This window comes from Ostrea edulis, chromosome 4 (genome assembly GCF_947568905.1).
Source record: "Ostrea edulis chromosome 4, xbOstEdul1.1, whole genome shotgun sequence".
NCBI lineage: Eukaryota > Metazoa > Mollusca > Bivalvia > Ostreida > Ostreidae > Ostrea > Ostrea edulis.
The window spans coordinates 25,410,789-25,427,970 of NC_079167.1; the positions used below are offsets into that span (position 1 = coordinate 25,410,789).

At 37.2% G+C, this 17,182-nt stretch overlaps 3 protein-coding genes across 5 annotated transcripts in view; 1 reads left to right on the forward strand and 2 right to left on the reverse strand.

The window, feature by feature from the left end:
• Nucleotides 1–451: 451 nt before the first annotated feature.
• On the forward strand, nt 452–2,467 carry LOC125668917 (E3 ubiquitin-protein ligase TRIM36-like). The gene has a single exon (XM_048903356.2). It carries the CDS (start codon nt 452–454, stop codon nt 2,465–2,467), a length of 2,016 nt encoding a protein of 671 aa, XP_048759313.2.
• A 1,182-nt stretch (nt 2,468–3,649) lies between these two features.
• LOC125682729 (uncharacterized) lies at nt 3,650–7,451 on the reverse strand. Of its 2 annotated transcripts, none has more exons than XM_056162366.1 (6): nt 7,340–7,451; nt 7,123–7,236; nt 6,830–7,011; nt 5,479–5,671; nt 5,294–5,374; nt 3,650–5,139 (listed from the first exon to the last, which is right to left on the reverse strand). In XM_056162366.1, the coding sequence occupies exons 4-6, from the start codon at nt 5,612–5,614 to the stop codon at nt 4,316–4,318; spliced, it is 1,041 nt and encodes a 346-aa protein (XP_056018341.1). In that variant the 5' UTR covers nt 5,615–5,671; nt 6,830–7,011; nt 7,123–7,236; nt 7,340–7,451; the 3' UTR covers nt 3,650–4,315. The 2 variants fall into 2 exon arrangements, with proteins under 2 accessions (XP_056018341.1, XP_056018340.1); XM_056162365.1 differs by having other exon boundaries at nt 5,240–5,374; nt 7,340–7,450.
• Nucleotides 7,452–7,643: 192 nt separating this feature from the next.
• Nucleotides 7,644–17,182, reverse strand: part of LOC125669748 (extracellular matrix organizing protein FRAS1-like) — a 66,555-nt gene continuing 57,016 nt past the window's right edge. Inside the window, exons 51-65 of one of the 2 annotated variants that reach the window (XM_048904481.2) lie at nt 16,937–17,084; nt 16,466–16,671; nt 16,224–16,380; nt 15,912–16,112; nt 15,474–15,661; nt 14,992–15,075; nt 13,553–14,329; nt 10,772–11,030; nt 10,489–10,649; nt 10,290–10,399; nt 9,518–9,681; nt 9,319–9,411; nt 9,070–9,182; nt 8,834–8,980; nt 7,644–8,734 (exon numbers count right to left, since the gene is read on the reverse strand). In XM_048904481.2, the coding sequence (XP_048760438.2) occupies nt 8,144–8,734; nt 8,834–8,980; nt 9,070–9,182; nt 9,319–9,411; nt 9,518–9,681; nt 10,290–10,399; nt 10,489–10,649; nt 10,772–11,030; nt 13,553–14,329; nt 14,992–15,075; nt 15,474–15,661; nt 15,912–16,112; nt 16,224–16,380; nt 16,466–16,671; nt 16,937–17,084 (3,399 nt within the window). In that variant the 3' untranslated portion in view covers nt 7,644–8,143. Of the gene's footprint in view, nt 8,735–8,833; nt 8,981–9,069; nt 9,183–9,318; nt 9,412–9,517; nt 9,682–10,289; nt 10,400–10,488; nt 10,650–10,771; nt 11,031–11,503; nt 11,668–13,552; nt 14,330–14,991; nt 15,076–15,473; nt 15,662–15,911; nt 16,113–16,223; nt 16,381–16,465; nt 16,672–16,936; nt 17,085–17,182 lie in introns of those variants that run through there. The other variant, XR_008802320.1, reaches the window with a different exon arrangement.

Here is a 17,182-nt window from a genome sequence, read left to right on the forward strand (position 1 = left end):
CACGAACATTCTCCAGACATAAACTCTAAACAGCTGATCGTGTGATCTTTGAAATTGTGGCCTCAAATATGATTTGCTGATTTTATAAATACTGCAAATGCGTATATTATATATAATATTTGCTCGACAAATCAGTCGTGTAGGTTACATAATTATCATAGCCTGGGCATTGAAATAGTTCCCAAGTGTCTCATGCAAACGTTTTAAATAACATTATTTACATTTTATTCAGGTTAAAGGAGAGATGTGAACTTTAAAAAAAACAAATGACAATATATTTACATTTATGTTAGACAAACTTCTATGCTTCTACACGTTTCGTACTTCTACACTGTGAAATTTTCTAAACGCTTGTAAGAATGAATACGGTATTTGCTACACTCCATGCGTCCATTTACTTTCGTGTGTGAATCAGGCTTATTGATACTAGAAAAATAAAAGCTTCTCCAACATGGATGCCATAGAACTGAATGTTTTTCCGTGTTCTCTGTGCCACAAAGAACTGAATATTCCGCGATTGTTTCCTTGTCAACACACATTTTGTGATAAGTGTATAAGAAGTCTGATCGAGAGGACCAACTACACCGAACATCTGAGATTGGATTGCCCAGTGTGTTTTGATGAATTTTCCGCACCCTCCAAAAATCTCTCTCTTCAGGATTTGGTTCAGTTGTTCCCGATAAATAACTTACTTGAAAATTTAATTTGTTCTACAAATGGGAATAAAACGCGGAAGAGTTGCGACCCGTGTCGACTGGTCAACGAGGAAAATCAGGCAGAGCACCATTGTAGGGCATGTCGACAGAGCTTGTGCGAGAGGTGTTACAAGTACATGCATCAACGTCTCCCCGGGCAAGCCTCCCACAAAGTCACGCCCTTGAAAGAGTTTTTCGAGTCTGGGTGCATTGAGGTTAACGAGCCTTGCCCTGTCCATCCGAAGAAGTGGTTGGAAGTGTACTGCTGTGACCATGAAATGCCTTGCTGCACCCTCTGTACGTCCTCCAACCACAAGAACTGTTTCCGAGTACAGACTCTTGATCAGGCATTTGAAGCCAAAGCTCAGGATGCAAATATGACTGTCTTGAAAACTTTACTGGATAATATCAGGAAGAAGACAAATGCTGCCATTGGAATTGTGTATGAAAAAGAGAACATGGGGACATTTAGAGATCTAGAGGAGAAGGTCTCGGCCTTCGTTTTGAAGTTCAGGGAAACAATTGACACACTGCACAGGAATTTTGAGAAAGAACAAAAATACTTGGAAGTTTCAGACAGAACGACTCTTTACCGTAACAAGAGACAACTAGCAGGATTCCTATACTTACTTAACGACACACTGCAGATCATTGAAAGGGCAGAACAAGTCGGAAGCAAGAGACAGGTTTTCCTAGCTACCATGAAACTGAAACAGCTCCTTATATTGTCCTTCCAGAAAATCCAGAAATTTTCAGAGCAGAAGGTCGATCATATATTGGCTGTCAACCCTAAGGTCCAGGAATTTGAAAATATAGAATCGGTGGCAGAAGTACAAGTAAAGGCTGTGGATTCTGTTCTAACGTCTGACATCAGTCAGCAGTTACAACTCTTCACGAGGTACATAGACGTTGGTCTGGAGGACATAACAAACCGTTCCTCGGTCACTGTTTCCAAAAAACTGGCAACGTTCACAAGAAAACCAGAAGAAGATAGCGAATTCGTATTCTTCGCTGGAGTAGTTCTGTCATCTGGTAGAATTTTTGCAATAGACGATGAACGGTGCAGACTAGTCGAGGTAAACCGCAACTCCGAATTCACCAATCTGTACGAATTTGACGGGGGTCTCAGAGCCATCTGTGTGGACCCCATGGAAGAAAAATTAGCTATTAGTTCAGGAACGGAGCTGCAAGAATTCTCCATTTATCCTACGTTTAAATTGAACAGAGTAATAGAAACCGGCTTTTACTTCGAATGTGTGCATTTTCTAAATGAAAATTTCATATGCAGCGATGGAAGGAGGATTTTTGTTATAAACAGCGCCGGGAAGGTCGAGAGGCAGCTTGACGGACCACACAATGACCCTGGTTCTTTCGCACTATCTCACGATAGAAAGAGGGTATATTATGTCAAAACAAACACCATTGTCTGTCACGAGATAGACGGAAATATCGTGTTTCAACGTGAAATAGACTTTTCGGAGACTGTACAAGGAATGGCTTTAGACGACCATGGAAACTTGTACGTGTGCGATGGCAGGAAAGACGGATCGATTATACAGATTTCAAGTGACGGGGAGTACATACGCACATTGATGCAATTCGAAAGCACAGAGAAAGAATCCGATCAAAAGGAGTCTGAATCCGACCAAAATGAGTCCGACTCCGACGATGGATCTCGGGAAATAGTTAGAACAATTTCGTTTGACAAGACTGGGAAGAAGTTCCTAATTTGTTCGAAATCTGACACCGTGGAACTCTTCGAAATAAACTAGAGTTGTCTTTCCATTACTGCCAGTCCCGTAGTATTGATTAGCAATATCTATGATAAACATTATCCTTTCATGAGGGCATTGGCAAATTCCTTTTGGGAAAGGACTTTGTACGATAACGGCCATTTCTGGCCCTAACAATTGATCATTCGCAACTTTTCTTCTTTCAGAAGGGACCTTGCCTTTTTATTGCGTTTTCATGACACATCTGCGAGAGTGGCTCATCTATAATTTAATTCTACAGTATATAAAATTTTAGGTTTGTACAACTGCACAAACTTCTTGGGACATGAATGTTATTTGTTGGGAGACTGTAACTATTGTTAAAAAAAACCCCAAAACATCGACCCACTGTAATAAACGGAAATTAATGCTCCTATTCACCATTGCACGTATTTAATGGTCTGTTTATTTAAGAATAAAATATCAATTTGTGTGGGCAATTCTCCTTTATTCACAAGCAATAATGATATTTATCATAGACTCAGTTTTATGATGAATTTTTGTTCTCCGTACTGTACCACTGTAAGAAAATTTCATTTAGTGATGACATTCTACAGGTGCAGTTTTAATACGGACCTGTTCAATTATTCTATCAGTCATGACACATCTCTACAGCACTGCACTTCACTGTCACAGGTTATGAAGCCAGTCTGTTTTCTTAGTACTTCATCATACTTCTCTGATTAGGTCCTCAGTACCCCCCTACTTGTCGCAAGAGTCGACTAAGTGGGGAGGTCTTTCAGATGAGACCTAAAAAACTCAGGCCCCGTGTCACAACAGGTGTGGCACGATAAAGATCCCTCCCAGTTCAAAGGCCTTAAGCGCCGAGCATAGGCCTTAATTTTGCAACCCTTCACCGGCAACGGTGATGTTTCCATATGAGTGAAAAATTCAAGAGTGGGATGTTAAGGTATTCCACCCCTAATGGACAATATTGAGAAATTAACCAAGCCTAATATTTTCTTGAAGAGTATCATTTTGGCCATTTATTCCCAAATTTTCAACAATTTTTACGGTTTATTTCTTTAGTTATGCACATTTTAAGTAACCCACCCCCAATTCAACACCAAATATCATGATATGATCAAAACCAACTCAATTATTTTTTTGTCTTCAATGATCATCAAAAATAAATAATTCAGGAAAACATCATTGTTGTCAATTATTACAATAATAACAACATTTTTCTTCTATCACCTTTAATATTATTTAACCAGGTTAAAACATAAGATCTTACTTGACAATTATTATGAGATTGACACACACGTGCCAAAGGAAACATGAATTTTGGCATCATATTTATTTTGGCACCATGATAATTCTTTTACAGCAAAAATCTTCAAAGAGTATAAAATTAAAAAAGCAAAGTTTAAAATATTTTTACCGTTCATATTTTTAATAACAAGGAATTTAAAAGCTCGATGACATGATTTCAAAAGTCAAATTTTCACAACTTTCATCGTTTTAAAGTTTTCAATGCTCTCTTGGACAAAAACAACTTCTGAAAACAATTACATTATTCACAGATAAATGCAGAAGTGTTAACAAGAAAGAAAAAAATTCCCATTTCTCACATCTTATTAAATGTATGTTACCATGGTTACGAGGACAACTATGTACATTTTGAACATTACATATTTTCAAATATTAGATCAGCATATCCTTGTAATATCAACACAGAATTAGGTACATATCAATATATACCTAAGGAAAACATTTATCTATGTACAAATATATGTATAGGAGCCACTGAGGTAAAAGAAATAAAAAACGTATCAAATATGTTGACAGATATACATGTAAATGCAAATACATGTATATTCTAGCACATGTAATAATTGAAAAGAATTAATTCTTTACAAAATAATCTACCAATTTAGGTACAACACTTTCAAGGGTTCTTTTTACATTTGTCACTCGTGGTTGTCCTTCGGAATTTGGCGCAATAAATGTACTTCTAAGTCCATCTTCTCCATCACGCTGAAAATTTTTTCTAAGATGGGTAAGCTGTAGGCCAGAACCAGCAACATTTTCTGCAGTACACATCTTCATAACTCCATGGCTAATTAGAGGATTCAGTGTAGGTAGATTTTTTGCTTTTTCCTCCCTGAATAGAAAGGCACTTTGGACAGCACGTGGGGGGAAACTGTACTGCAGAAGCTCTTGTGTTGAAAGCGCCACATGCTCAATCAATTTTCCTAAAGCTCTGACGTCACCAATTGCATTATGAGCATCATAACTTGTGTTCAAAAGTGAATTCACTAATTCTTCTTGTTTGTATGTTTTTCTACCTGGATATATTTTCCTAAATACTGCAAGCGAGTCTATAAACCCACATACATTGTCAAAGAACTCGCCAGTTTTACCAATATCCATAACAGTTTTCAGGAGTACAGGAAAGTCAAAACGTCTGCCATTATGAGAAATCAATACTTCATTTGGAAATGATTTTATCCATTTGATGAAACCATCAAATGCTCCATGTATATCTAAAGCCTCCACAGGTCTACCATTGACTGTCATACAGTTGGACCCATTCATAGCTATGCCAGTGACTTGTTGTGAAGAGCTAGATATTGGCAAACTAGGAATCACATACACAGAAAAGGATGCTCCAGAGTGTAGTTCATGGGCCGCCATTTGTGTAATGTGGGGTACAACTCGTCCACGAACTAATTAAAAAGAAAATCAAATAATTATTGAAAAATAGAAATACAATGTAGCATATGTTTGTACAGGTAATACAGAAATTATAACATACATGTATCTTACTGAGGTCAGTAGTTTCTAAGTCAAATGTTACAAAGGATGCAGTATTTCCCTCACTCATATGAATGGGTTTAAAAATGCCCCGTGGTACAGCCTCTGGTAAACTTTCAATGTCCGTATCAGCATCATGTCCGATACCTTTTCACAATATTGGAAATAAAGGTATTGGAAATAAATAAATCTTTCAATATATTGAAATCATATTACTGGTAATAAAGTAGATTCAGTATTAGGGAACTTACCTGATTGGTATGATATTCCTTCGAGTACTTCAGATGCGCTCTGAACAACAGCTCGTTCTTGCTTTAGAATCATACGCCTACGCTTTGTGGATGGCAGCTGTGACTTCTCTTGCATGGCCTTCCTCTTCTTTGCCATCTTTGTGGCATACTGCTCAGTATGTGTACCAGGAGATAGCCCAGCAGTTGTGTTCACCTATTGAATGTAACTTGGACATTAAAAAACTAGAAATAAACTTTTTTGGGCTGAAATATTGCACATAATTATTGATATTTATTCATTATATAATAACAGAAAAAAAGGATAATAAGTAAAACTTACCTATTTAAAAGTATAAAATCAAAAAAAATTATATTAAAAAACATTGTAATCGAAATAAACAAACTGTAAACAAACCCAAACATAAGACAACTCAGAAACTAACACCCAATAAACAACTGAATGAACCTGTGAGATGTAATGTCGTCCTTCATTTATAAAAGCTGCAGTGGCATGTACTCTGAAATCTAGCGATTCCGAATTACCATAATGAAGAGATTTAGGTGCCCTAAGAGTCACTTCTCTATTGGCATGTTCACACTGCTGGCTTGAGCCAAGGTCTGCAAATTGCTCAGCATTAGCAATAATTGGCTGGAACAGACTCTCTAGTCTTGAACGAAGCACATTATCTTTCAAGGCAGCCTTATATGGAAGACTTCTGTGAACATAGGTTTCACTCTGATTACGTTTGAAGCCACAAAATCTACCTTTACATAATGAGTGGTCTCCAAACTGATGAGGAATAAGGGCTTTCAAGTTTTCTTGTAATTTCTCCTTATCTCCAGCATTTTTGGCAAAGATATATTTGAGGCACTTCTGTATATGTAAAATTACAGTCTTACTGAGTTTTATACCTTTTTCTGCATGCAGTGTATATAAACTTTTCCCAATATTTTTCAGAATATGGTTCTTATCAAACTTCTTCTTTAAAGAGATGTTGAGGTCTTTCTTAATACGAGCTATAAGAGTGTTGTCACCATCCCCTTCTATACACTCTATAGGTGTTCCCTGGGCTGCGAGTTCTTTGACACCAATCAATCCACCAGTGCTCTCCATGAGTTTGGCGCTACCTACATGGTTGCGCACGCACCTATGTTTTCTTACAGGTAGTCCTGGTCTATTTCTTTGTCACCATTTACAAACCCCACAGGTTCTATGATTTACAACAGACTTAACAACTTTCTTACCATATTCAGATCTACTCATGAAGAATGTATGAGCTGATAAAATAATTAAAGAAATTATGCTAACACATATATTTAAGCAGTATAAATTTATAGTCGTGTTTCAGATCATATAAGTCGCTATACTCACAAGTAAGACTATCAAAGCCTCGTTTCTGCCATGCCGTATCCACAGCAACGGTCATGCCTGATCTTGCTTTGCATGGAAACTGCAATGCTCTTTTTGTGCTATTAGACAATTTGGATGCCTTCCTCCTTGTCAAGCTCTTCATTTTATGCAGATAAGAAGGGTGCTTTAGTGGTGGAAAATTGCTGCGAAGATAATTTGAAACAAATTAAAAAAAGCTTTGATTACAGTAAATTTTATGGCACTTTTTAACATTACACACTAGTTAAACATGTTTAGCATTAAAAAAAAATCACCCTTCATTAGGCAAATTTTCCCATTCATCATCATCAGCACCTGTTGAGTAACCTTTGTTTTGGTCTGCAGCATGATCTTTAGTCACTTCATCGCACACAGTAGAAAATACTTGTCTGTAATTTAACGTTATGTTTCAATCATTACAAAAATAAAACAGTAAACAAATCAAAGAAAATAAATAAATAATTTGATATGGTTTTATGTATTTCTATGAACCTGATTGATGGAGACGCATCAGGAAGTGGGCAAACACCAAGGTCTTCCACTACTGGGCCCATAGTTGCTAATGCTTTTTCCGACTCCTCTTTGAGGGTGGCAGCGATTTTGTAAATCTACCCTTACTGTCACGACCGTACATGGAGGCCGCCATTTTTTTCCTTATCCTTATCATACGGGCATCTGACGGGGGTTCCCCGAAATACGAAGTTACACGAGGTTACACGAAAATTGCCGATATCATTAGGGGTGGAATACCTTAAACAATATATGTACAACCAACCAATTCAATGAAAGATGTTAACAAAATTGGAAATTTTATTTCACATAAATAAACAAGTCATGTTTATACCATTAACAATAATGTTATCAAAATATTGCACATATGAACTTGTACTCATCATGATCCATATCCTAGATATTCAACGTTCACACCATTTACAAAGTCAGTGTCGCTCAAATGAGTATTTCTTTCAGTATTTATCACATTTTGTGTACATATACAAATCACATGCATAAGAAATGCATGTAAGGCTATACTAAAAAAAAATGTGATCAACTTGAATGATCTTGCAGTACAAATAAAGTTTTGTTACAAACAGTTGTTGTGCTTTGGGTTTGAGGATGGAGATTCTTATAATAAACTTCTGCCAATTCATTGAATTTTTGTAATTCATTCAAAATACTATTTCTACCTTCCCGTTTGAAATCAGGAGAATTCGTAAAAGACATTTTAGGGGGACACATTATGTCCATAATGAAACATCAAAGTACTGAAACAGTCAAATGATTACACACACTAAGTTACACTTCAGTACCAGCAAGTCTCTGCCCTCTGCCCCGAGTAGTAACGTTTGAAGCTAGGAGTTTCACGCTGGCTGTCCTATCGTTCTCACTCTGTGAAACACTGCTGCCTCTGACTTCTTTGACATTCACGTTAATCCTGGAGAGCGATAATGAGTTTCGCTTAATCTGTCTTTGGCATATGGGATTTTGAGCTGCACTGTCAATGGTACACGGTTTGTTATCTTGACTAGAATTATTGCGTCTTTTCCTCCTCTTTCTACGGTACACAAAAAATATCACAATAGCAGCAATAACACACAAAAGCACAATTAACACTGGGATAACAACAGGCACTGCGGTTGGTGAACTGTTTGATGGGATGACCTCTGATTGGTCGGCTTGATGAGATATAAGAGGCACACGACAAATATTTGTCCCATTCTTTCTCCCACTTTTCTCCATGAATTTTACTATATCATCTACAGAACTTGTGTCTCTCTTTCTCCTCTGTAGATCTACTGAGCGTTTTACATGATGTAAACTGCCATCTCTGTTGGAAGTTGTGATATGGTATATTACCTGCAGGTACCACTGGTTTCCAGATGTTACCTTTAAATAGCAAAAACAGAGTGCAAATCTTACTCCAGTAAAAATTTACATACATTTCATGGCTTCACATGCAAGATGACGACAAACATGCTTGTATACCTTGTACAGAGGGTCTACACTAAACGAGAATCCATCCACTCCTGGAAATTCCTGTAGAGTCCTGTGTTTAACACGGTCACTGGCAAACCTAGCATTAAACGGTATCCCATGGAATTCCCTCTGGATTGCATCCTGATCTCCTCTATCCTGTCAATACAGCAAAACACAAACGGAGTAATTCAGAAACATTGTTTTCAGTGAAATTGAAATGCTACTTTAGATATATCTTTACTCACCAGAATAAGAAACCTAAACTGAATGTTAGAACTTGGTTGAACACATCCAAATTGTTTTCCTTCCCCCAAAATTTTTCCCTCAGGATCGTATTTTGGAACAAAACCATTCTTTCCTAAAAAATGGCATATAAATTATAAGCTGTTTGTCTCTGATTTATGCATTTTGATATTTCTAATTGTTTCAAGCTACAGGATGTTTCAGAGGACACTTTGTTAATAGCCTATATACCGCTCGGTAGATGTATGTACCTGTGCAGAGGTAGACTTTCTGAATTGACAGTTTGTATGCCGACTTGAGATCTTGTTCAGGGTTCCATGACACACGACCAAAAACTGTCTGACCTAAATTTACAAAAGAAAATTTTGATGCAACAGCCAAATTGCAAGGCTAGCAAAATATTTACAGACCATTCTTTAAGTACTCCTGCATTTCTAACTCTTGCCATACCTAAATCAAAGACTCCATCATATTCCAACTCCTCTTTCAGTTCTTTATCATGAATGTCCATTCCGAACACCTTTTGATTGCTTGTTAATTGAAATGATGTGTCTAGAGAGTACACAAGAGGAACGGGATGGTTTGACTGCTGGAAGGCTATGGGCACCTCAAACCTGAAATAAAAGGACAGCCATGGTCATTTGCTTACCACTAACCTCAAACACTGGGTAAAATTGACCACTTTAGAATATCATCTTGAAGTCTTTGGGGCAGCATTGGGGCAAAGAAACAACTAAGAGATATCAGAGAGTTCGAAATATTGAGGTTAAAATTCATAAAGAAAATGTAGTTGGGATACAAACTCACTTTGACATAGCCATAGTATTCGAAACATCAATGTTCAAGATACCAAAGTTTTGAATTTAAATTTTGATTCTTTTGTCCTTGAATAAATTGAAAGGAACCAATATTGATTTATCAAATCACTTATCTAAAAGAGAAAAACAGTACAACTACTAGATTTTAGATCATCGTACATGTACATTGTGGGCACTCATATATGTATACCCCTTTCTGTCAACAATAAGAACACACTACTCTCATTCAAGGTAATGAACAAAAGTTTACAAAAAAGTTGTAAAATCTTCACTACTTGGAACTTGTCTCAGAAAGAGATTTGTTTACAACACTCATATCCACAAAACAATCTTCAGAGGGTTGAGATAAAAGTGATCCCAACAAATTTTAACAACTGATCATTTACACACAATTAAAATTGTACCTTTGAGGCGCCTTGGCTGTGCAGGGTATTGGGGACTGGTTAAAGGTATATTTCTGGTTAGGACGGACGGTGCAGGGGATGAGCTCCAGTTCATAGGTGCCAGTGTAATCCTGTCATACAAAGAATACATGCACTATAGTTCAGTCTGCATTCTGTAAATAGGATGTTGTCAGCAGATAACCGCTGCAGTAAAACTAACCTTAAAGCTGAAATCACTGGTAGCCCTCCACAATTGCTGTGGACTGTCAAAGGTTTGCTGACCCCATACCAGAGTCAGGTCCATATGGAGGGGAATCCCTTTAGGGGGAATAACTCTACTCACAACATTGGGCAAGGTGTGGTGTTGTAATACATATAACCCTAAAAAATAAAACAACCCATCTTGGTATTGCTATAGATTAAATACAAATTCATGTGCATTTTGCAAACATAACTTTGCTTTGTTTTTCAAATACAGTTTTTCTTTATTCTATAAATCATACCCCTGAATCTTGCACGAGACTTGAAATCAACAATAAGTTTGCCATCTCTTCCCACTAGAATTTTCAGGACTTGCAGGTCTCCTGAGAGGGTGCCCTTGGTTTCCAGTCCTGAGTCCCAGAGAATAGTGTCGTAGTAGAAGGAGAATTCCATCTGAGTGTGGTGCTGGAGGGAACCCCAGCCTATAGGGGCCGTGGCATATACGTAATACACATAGAGGGGGACAGTCACAGTGAGGTAGGTCCTCCCAGCATCTTTAACCTGGTAAAGCAACATTGTTCCAACATAAAAATAATACTATACATTATCATATTTATGCTATCTATCCAAGGCCAGACAATTTAGATGTTTAAGGTTAATAAATTTGAACCAAATTCTAGATATGTACAATTATCACCATGTTCTTGAATAAATATTCCTGATGTGTTTGATTATATCTTTTCATACAGCACTGATAACCCTTTAGCTAAACCAAAAATTGGGGGCATTTGAAATACAATCTTACACCTTGATCCTTACTGATTGACATTAGCAATATGTCATGTAACTTTCATAATCCACACATTGTGTAATTAAGGCCCAGACTAAAAAAGTAATGCTGCTAGTTGATTTGAACAGTATTATATATATATATATATATATATATATATATATATATACACACACACACACACACACACACACACATACAGTATATATATGATACATACAGTCCCTGAAACGTTCTACTTTACCATTTTTCCGTTCGCTCACTGTTCGCTCAGCGTGCGTTCACCGTTCAGTTTTGCGTTCAGCGTGCGCTCACCATTCGTTCACCGTTCACAAAGCGTTCAGCGTGCGCTCATCGTTCGTTCATTCTTTCCATTGTCATTCGGAACACCAAAGTGAAAGGACCAATCTTGATAGCAAGGCGAAAATGAAAATTGAACGTGTGCGTAAGAGTGGAAGGAGACTTTCTTACTATATCAGAAATTTAATTTTGAAATACAAAATGTCAGGATTATCCACTGTGAATGCCGAAAGGTTCATTTGAGCTTTTGTTAAAAAAAAATCTAAATGAGAGATGAATATAAGAGTTTGTTGTTATGAATTTAACCCAAGTACAAAAAATAAGGCAGTTTCAGGTATTGAAAACCTCTTCCCCTGTGTTGACGATTTAGCATTTACAAGTTTGGGCAAAAGCACAAATTATTATAATTATTTTGCATTGCTTGACATGAGTTTTAAACAAGTCACCGCCCCTTACTTTGAAAAATAAAAACAAACAAACGATGCTACATAATGTATATTGTACCGTATGTACGTGTCAGAATGTCAAACTGATGTAGCTATTTTACGCCTATATTTATGAAAGACATTGTCAATGAACTGATACTTACTACTCTTGCCAAATTTGAAACTTTTGTAACATTTGTCCTTGTCACATTAATAATAAAAATAGTAAGTTTTGTACTTACATGTGCATAAATTCTAGGATTATTTCCTCGGGTCGATTTAGCTGCGACAATTGAATGACACAAAATGTAAGTAGGAATATTTAATACTGTTAGGAGTGTTGATGTGTTGACACAGGGTATACTGTCTGTATTGTCTGTTTACTGCATCTATCTTGACTCCTTTCAGGGGTGTTTGTTAATTACAGGTATCGAGCTCGTAAAGTTTGAAGCCATACATGAACACCTGTAAATTCTGGATGTCACTACACATGTAGACTATAGTGTTTTCTTTTTCACATTCATTTATATATATTATACCCATGCATTAAATGTATCTGTACATGTAATGGTATACACAATGTACATACGAAATTTGCTTTTGTTTGTGTATGACTGTTGCGTGTATTAATGTACAATTTGCGATAATTTCATGAAATATATACATGTATACTTGTACAAAAATATATTACATTGAATATATCTAGAACTGTAAAATATGCTGTATCATGATTCCGGTTTATTTAATTTTTTATTAATTGATGAAATATACATGCACATATGTATTTTAGTACTTGATTATGAAATAAGTAAAATCCCAGGGAAAAATCCGAAACATTCCGAGTAAATAGATCGTTTTGCGTTCAGTGTGCGCTCAGCGTTCGTTCACCGTTTACTTTGCACTCTGCGTTCGCTCACCGTTCACTAAATTGCGTTCACTCTGCGTTCGTTCACCGTTCAAGTGGGAAAGAAGAACGTTTCAGGGACTGTACATAAATAGGATTGGGCAGCAGGTGCAATGCTTATATAAGCCCTTTCAAGTTCATGTGACCTTCACCCTTTCAAAAATGGTTAAGGGTCACAACACTCCATGTTTACCCACATAAGCTATGAACTGGACAAAAATGTTATAATTTTGACCTTGTATTTTCCATTTGACCTTGGTTAAGTATGGTGACAATTTGATTGTCATAAGAAGTTAAATAATGGCCAAAGAAGTTTTCTACTGACAAAATCTACAAACCCAAAATCTTAAAATACCGGTACTCATGACTTTCTTAAGATTGAATATTCAAAAAGTATGCACATCTTTGCAAGCAAAAGATTAAAACTAATTTCTCAAGAGAAGCAGATCATAGATTATATTCTTTGCCTGGTGAAAATGGAATTAATACATGTACCTGTATATAAGAAACAATATTTCTACAAACTTTTTTTCTACAAACTTTTTCAGAAAAATTCAAAGAACAGTTTTAGACAAAACATGTCTGGACAGACAGAAAGGCAAATGGAGAAAGCGATTCATGCAAAGCACAGAAACTTCGTTTCAGATGGATACGAAAATAATACCTGAAAATCAGATGTCACTTTTCCACCACAAACATCCACTAAATCAGTCATGTGATACCACGCATCAAATTTCCACATGCAAGACTTCATGTTCAGATGGCGATACAGAGTTAAAGTCTTATTCTCTCTAAAACGAGGATCAAACTGATGAGGAAAATGGTACGACAACTGATCTGGCGATGCACTGTCCAGAAATCCTGAGTCTACAATCCCTGAACGCTCACTGGGACTTATAAGGTTGGAACACAGATGCTGCTGTCTGTACACAGGCTCCGCGAGCAGATAGCGGAGGTTGTGTATAGGGTAAGTGGATATAAGTGGAAGATGGCCATCCTGATGTGGGACTTTGATGGAAACATGGACAGTGTTGGGATGACTATCATCACCAGGTCCAACATAATTCAAACTGGCAAGGAATGATTGTGCACTGTAACTGTTTGGTGTTCCCCTGAAAACAGGAGAATTACAGATACCACTGTCATGGCCGATGCTGACTTCATGACTCTTGGAGGGAATACCGGGATTTCCGTTAGAATGTAAAGGCTGAATGATACAACGAACACGAAATGATGGACGGAAGTAGATACTGTCAAGAACCTTGGAGTCAACACTTGTAAAGGGAGTGTTGTCTGTTACCATGACAAAGGGAGGTCTAATGCTATGGTCATGAGTTGGCATGGCAACCTCCCAATGATAGGAAACAGATGATTGGTTAATTCCTGATTGTTCACACAAAGAGCGAGTAATACTGTAGGATGGATACTGTACATCACATGGCTGCAAACAAAACAAGTAAATGTTGTTATCAACATCGCAAAGTGTGAATTTGGAAAAAAGTAATGGATGTGGATTAATAAGGATTTCGGGTCTAAACATGGCTGGAAGTAAAGAAATTTCATTTTCCTTTTGATTATGATACATTTGAAAATGCGTCATAAAGATAACATTTTTTTTCTATTGCCATCATACTAATCACTAAAATAGGACAACTTATTATCAAACAGCATATTAACAGGAAAACATCCTTGAAAAAGGCTAGTAATGTACCTAAAGGAATTTCTATTTGTACAAGTTTAAAAATAACACTTGATTTCACATACAACAAATCTTGTAACAACAATATTGAGCATGCAAAAGGACACCATCATCCAATTTTGCAAACTGTCCTGTTGAAGAACTTTTGATAGAGTAGAAACAGGGGAGACTTGTACTTACAGACACACAAACAAGAGGGTAGTTATACTTACAGACACACAGACAAGGGGGTAGTTATACTTACAGACACACAGACAAGGGGGTAGTTATACTTACAGACACACAGACAAGGGGGTAGTTATACTTACAGACACACAGACAAGGGGGTAGTTATACTTACAGACACACAGACAAGGGGGTAGTTATACTTACAGACACACAAACAAGAGGGTAGTTATACTTACAGACACACAGACAAGGGGGTAGCCTGGGGATGGATCTTCCCTGTAGTCTTTTGGTATATTATCCAGGTGTAGCAGAGACACCACCTGTGTCAGAACAATCAAGTATCATACTTACAACTTGTATCAGTTGTTAAATTATCAATTTAATCTCCTTTTAAGCAAACACGCCAAATATTCTTGGTCACACAGACACTACTTTAGACAATCTGTTTAAGCTTTAGACAATCTGTTTAAGCTCTAGAGAAAACCACTGATATTCTGGGATCCCTGTGATTTCAATCATGCTTTTCGTAACTTTTTCTTTTCTTTTCAGCCCCACTGTAATGCACTTACCATTAAGGACTGTAGTGCAAAATTCAAGAATTAATGCGATGAAAAATCCATGAGATTATATATTCATGGTCGAGTCAAAGTATTTCAAAACAAATAATGTTCCCGATTTTGTAAGATATTCCATAATCTGTTGCTGTTACCCAACATACCATGGGTGAAGCTGGGAAGACCAGACTACCAGAAACTCCGTCGTCCAATATGGTCACTGTGGCCAGGGCACGATCTCCAAGGCCTGCTCCTGTTGGATCCTCCGGGCCTAGTATGACTCGAAATGACTCATGCCACTCAATATCGTCATTATGGAGGATTTCCACTGGGAAAATTACGAATCTTTGTCCTACAGAAATGTAGAAAAGTACACATGAATGTGACTTTATAAGTAGACTTTTTCCAATGTCTAAATATACAGTTCCTGACACTTTCTACTTTCCCACTTAACGGTGAATGCATGGTGAGCGAACAGTGAATGCACGCAGAGCAAATGGAAAAATGGTAAAGTAGAACGTTTCAGGAACTGTACAATTCTGGTTTATATCATTTGAAGTAAAAATTATAATTTGAATACTAACTTTTGTTTAACAACATACCTGGAGAGAAAGTTAATATCTGACTTTTAGCACTGTAGTCCTTGCCCGACACGGCTGACCCGTCTCTCGTACTACAGCGCACCCTGGAGGTATTATTCACGTCTCCGTTTCTGATTACTTTCAGGCTCATAATCACTGGATGCTCTCCAGAAATGGGCTCATGAGCAGTGAACTCGTCCTGCTCAAACTCGATTGTTGGAGCTACATTGCAAAAATAGATCTACATGTATCACAGAATACATTTATCTACAGATGATCGTCTTAAATCATAGTGGGAATGTAAAAATGATGAAGTTGGTGGCATATACATACCATCCTCCTGGTTAATGATGGTCACCTTGACCTTGACCTGATTCCCAACAGCTGCTTTAGTTTTCCCACTGCCTTTGGGTTGGGTCAACCATACATAGAAAAATTCCACTGGTTCATTTTCACTGTCATCCACAATCCCCACACAGCAGTTTTTCACCTTCATAATAAGACAAAATCCTGAGATATTTTCTACTCTAAGTATTGGAGAACAGTAATGTGAGGTTACACTGCTATCTTAGTACCTGTTCTCCAGGTAGAAATGTTATTCTTGAGGCTTCTGTAAGCAATCTTTCATCGAAGTCCATCATAACTGCTGCAGTATTTTGTCGAGTGTAGCAGATGACAGAAGAGTTCTGGGTGGCATCTCCACGTCTTCTAATGGGCACCTGAACCATTTTATCACTCTCTTTCACAACCATTTCAGTGTAAGTAAACTCCATGGTAGGAACTAAAACATATTTTATTCTGTTTTTTATCAACAGTTCATATAAAATAACGGGTACAATTCATGCCTCTATAATCTGGTGCAGTGAAAAATTGTCTGGATAAATGAGGTGTCTAGGTAAGGAATCACACATCTATAAAGAAATCTAAATCACATTTAAAAAATAGCTTTCAAAGAAATATCACTGAGAAGCTGGAGCTCCAGATGAATAAAACCTTACTGTACTGGTGCTAAATACATGTATGGTTATTGATGAACAGAAACTTACTGTCCAGATGGCCATCATAAATGGTGACTGTGCTAGTGTGGGGAATTCCCAGAGAACTTCCTACCGGAGTACTCAACCAGACGATAAATGTTTCATTCCCCTCCAGCCTTGGTTGTATATTGTCATCCAACAAGGTCAGGTGACAGTTCTATTCAAAAGGTATAAAACATATACTATGTTCAAGAATTTATATACCAATGATGCTCACCCAAAATCGAAACTTCTGATATATTTTCATTTGAAAAG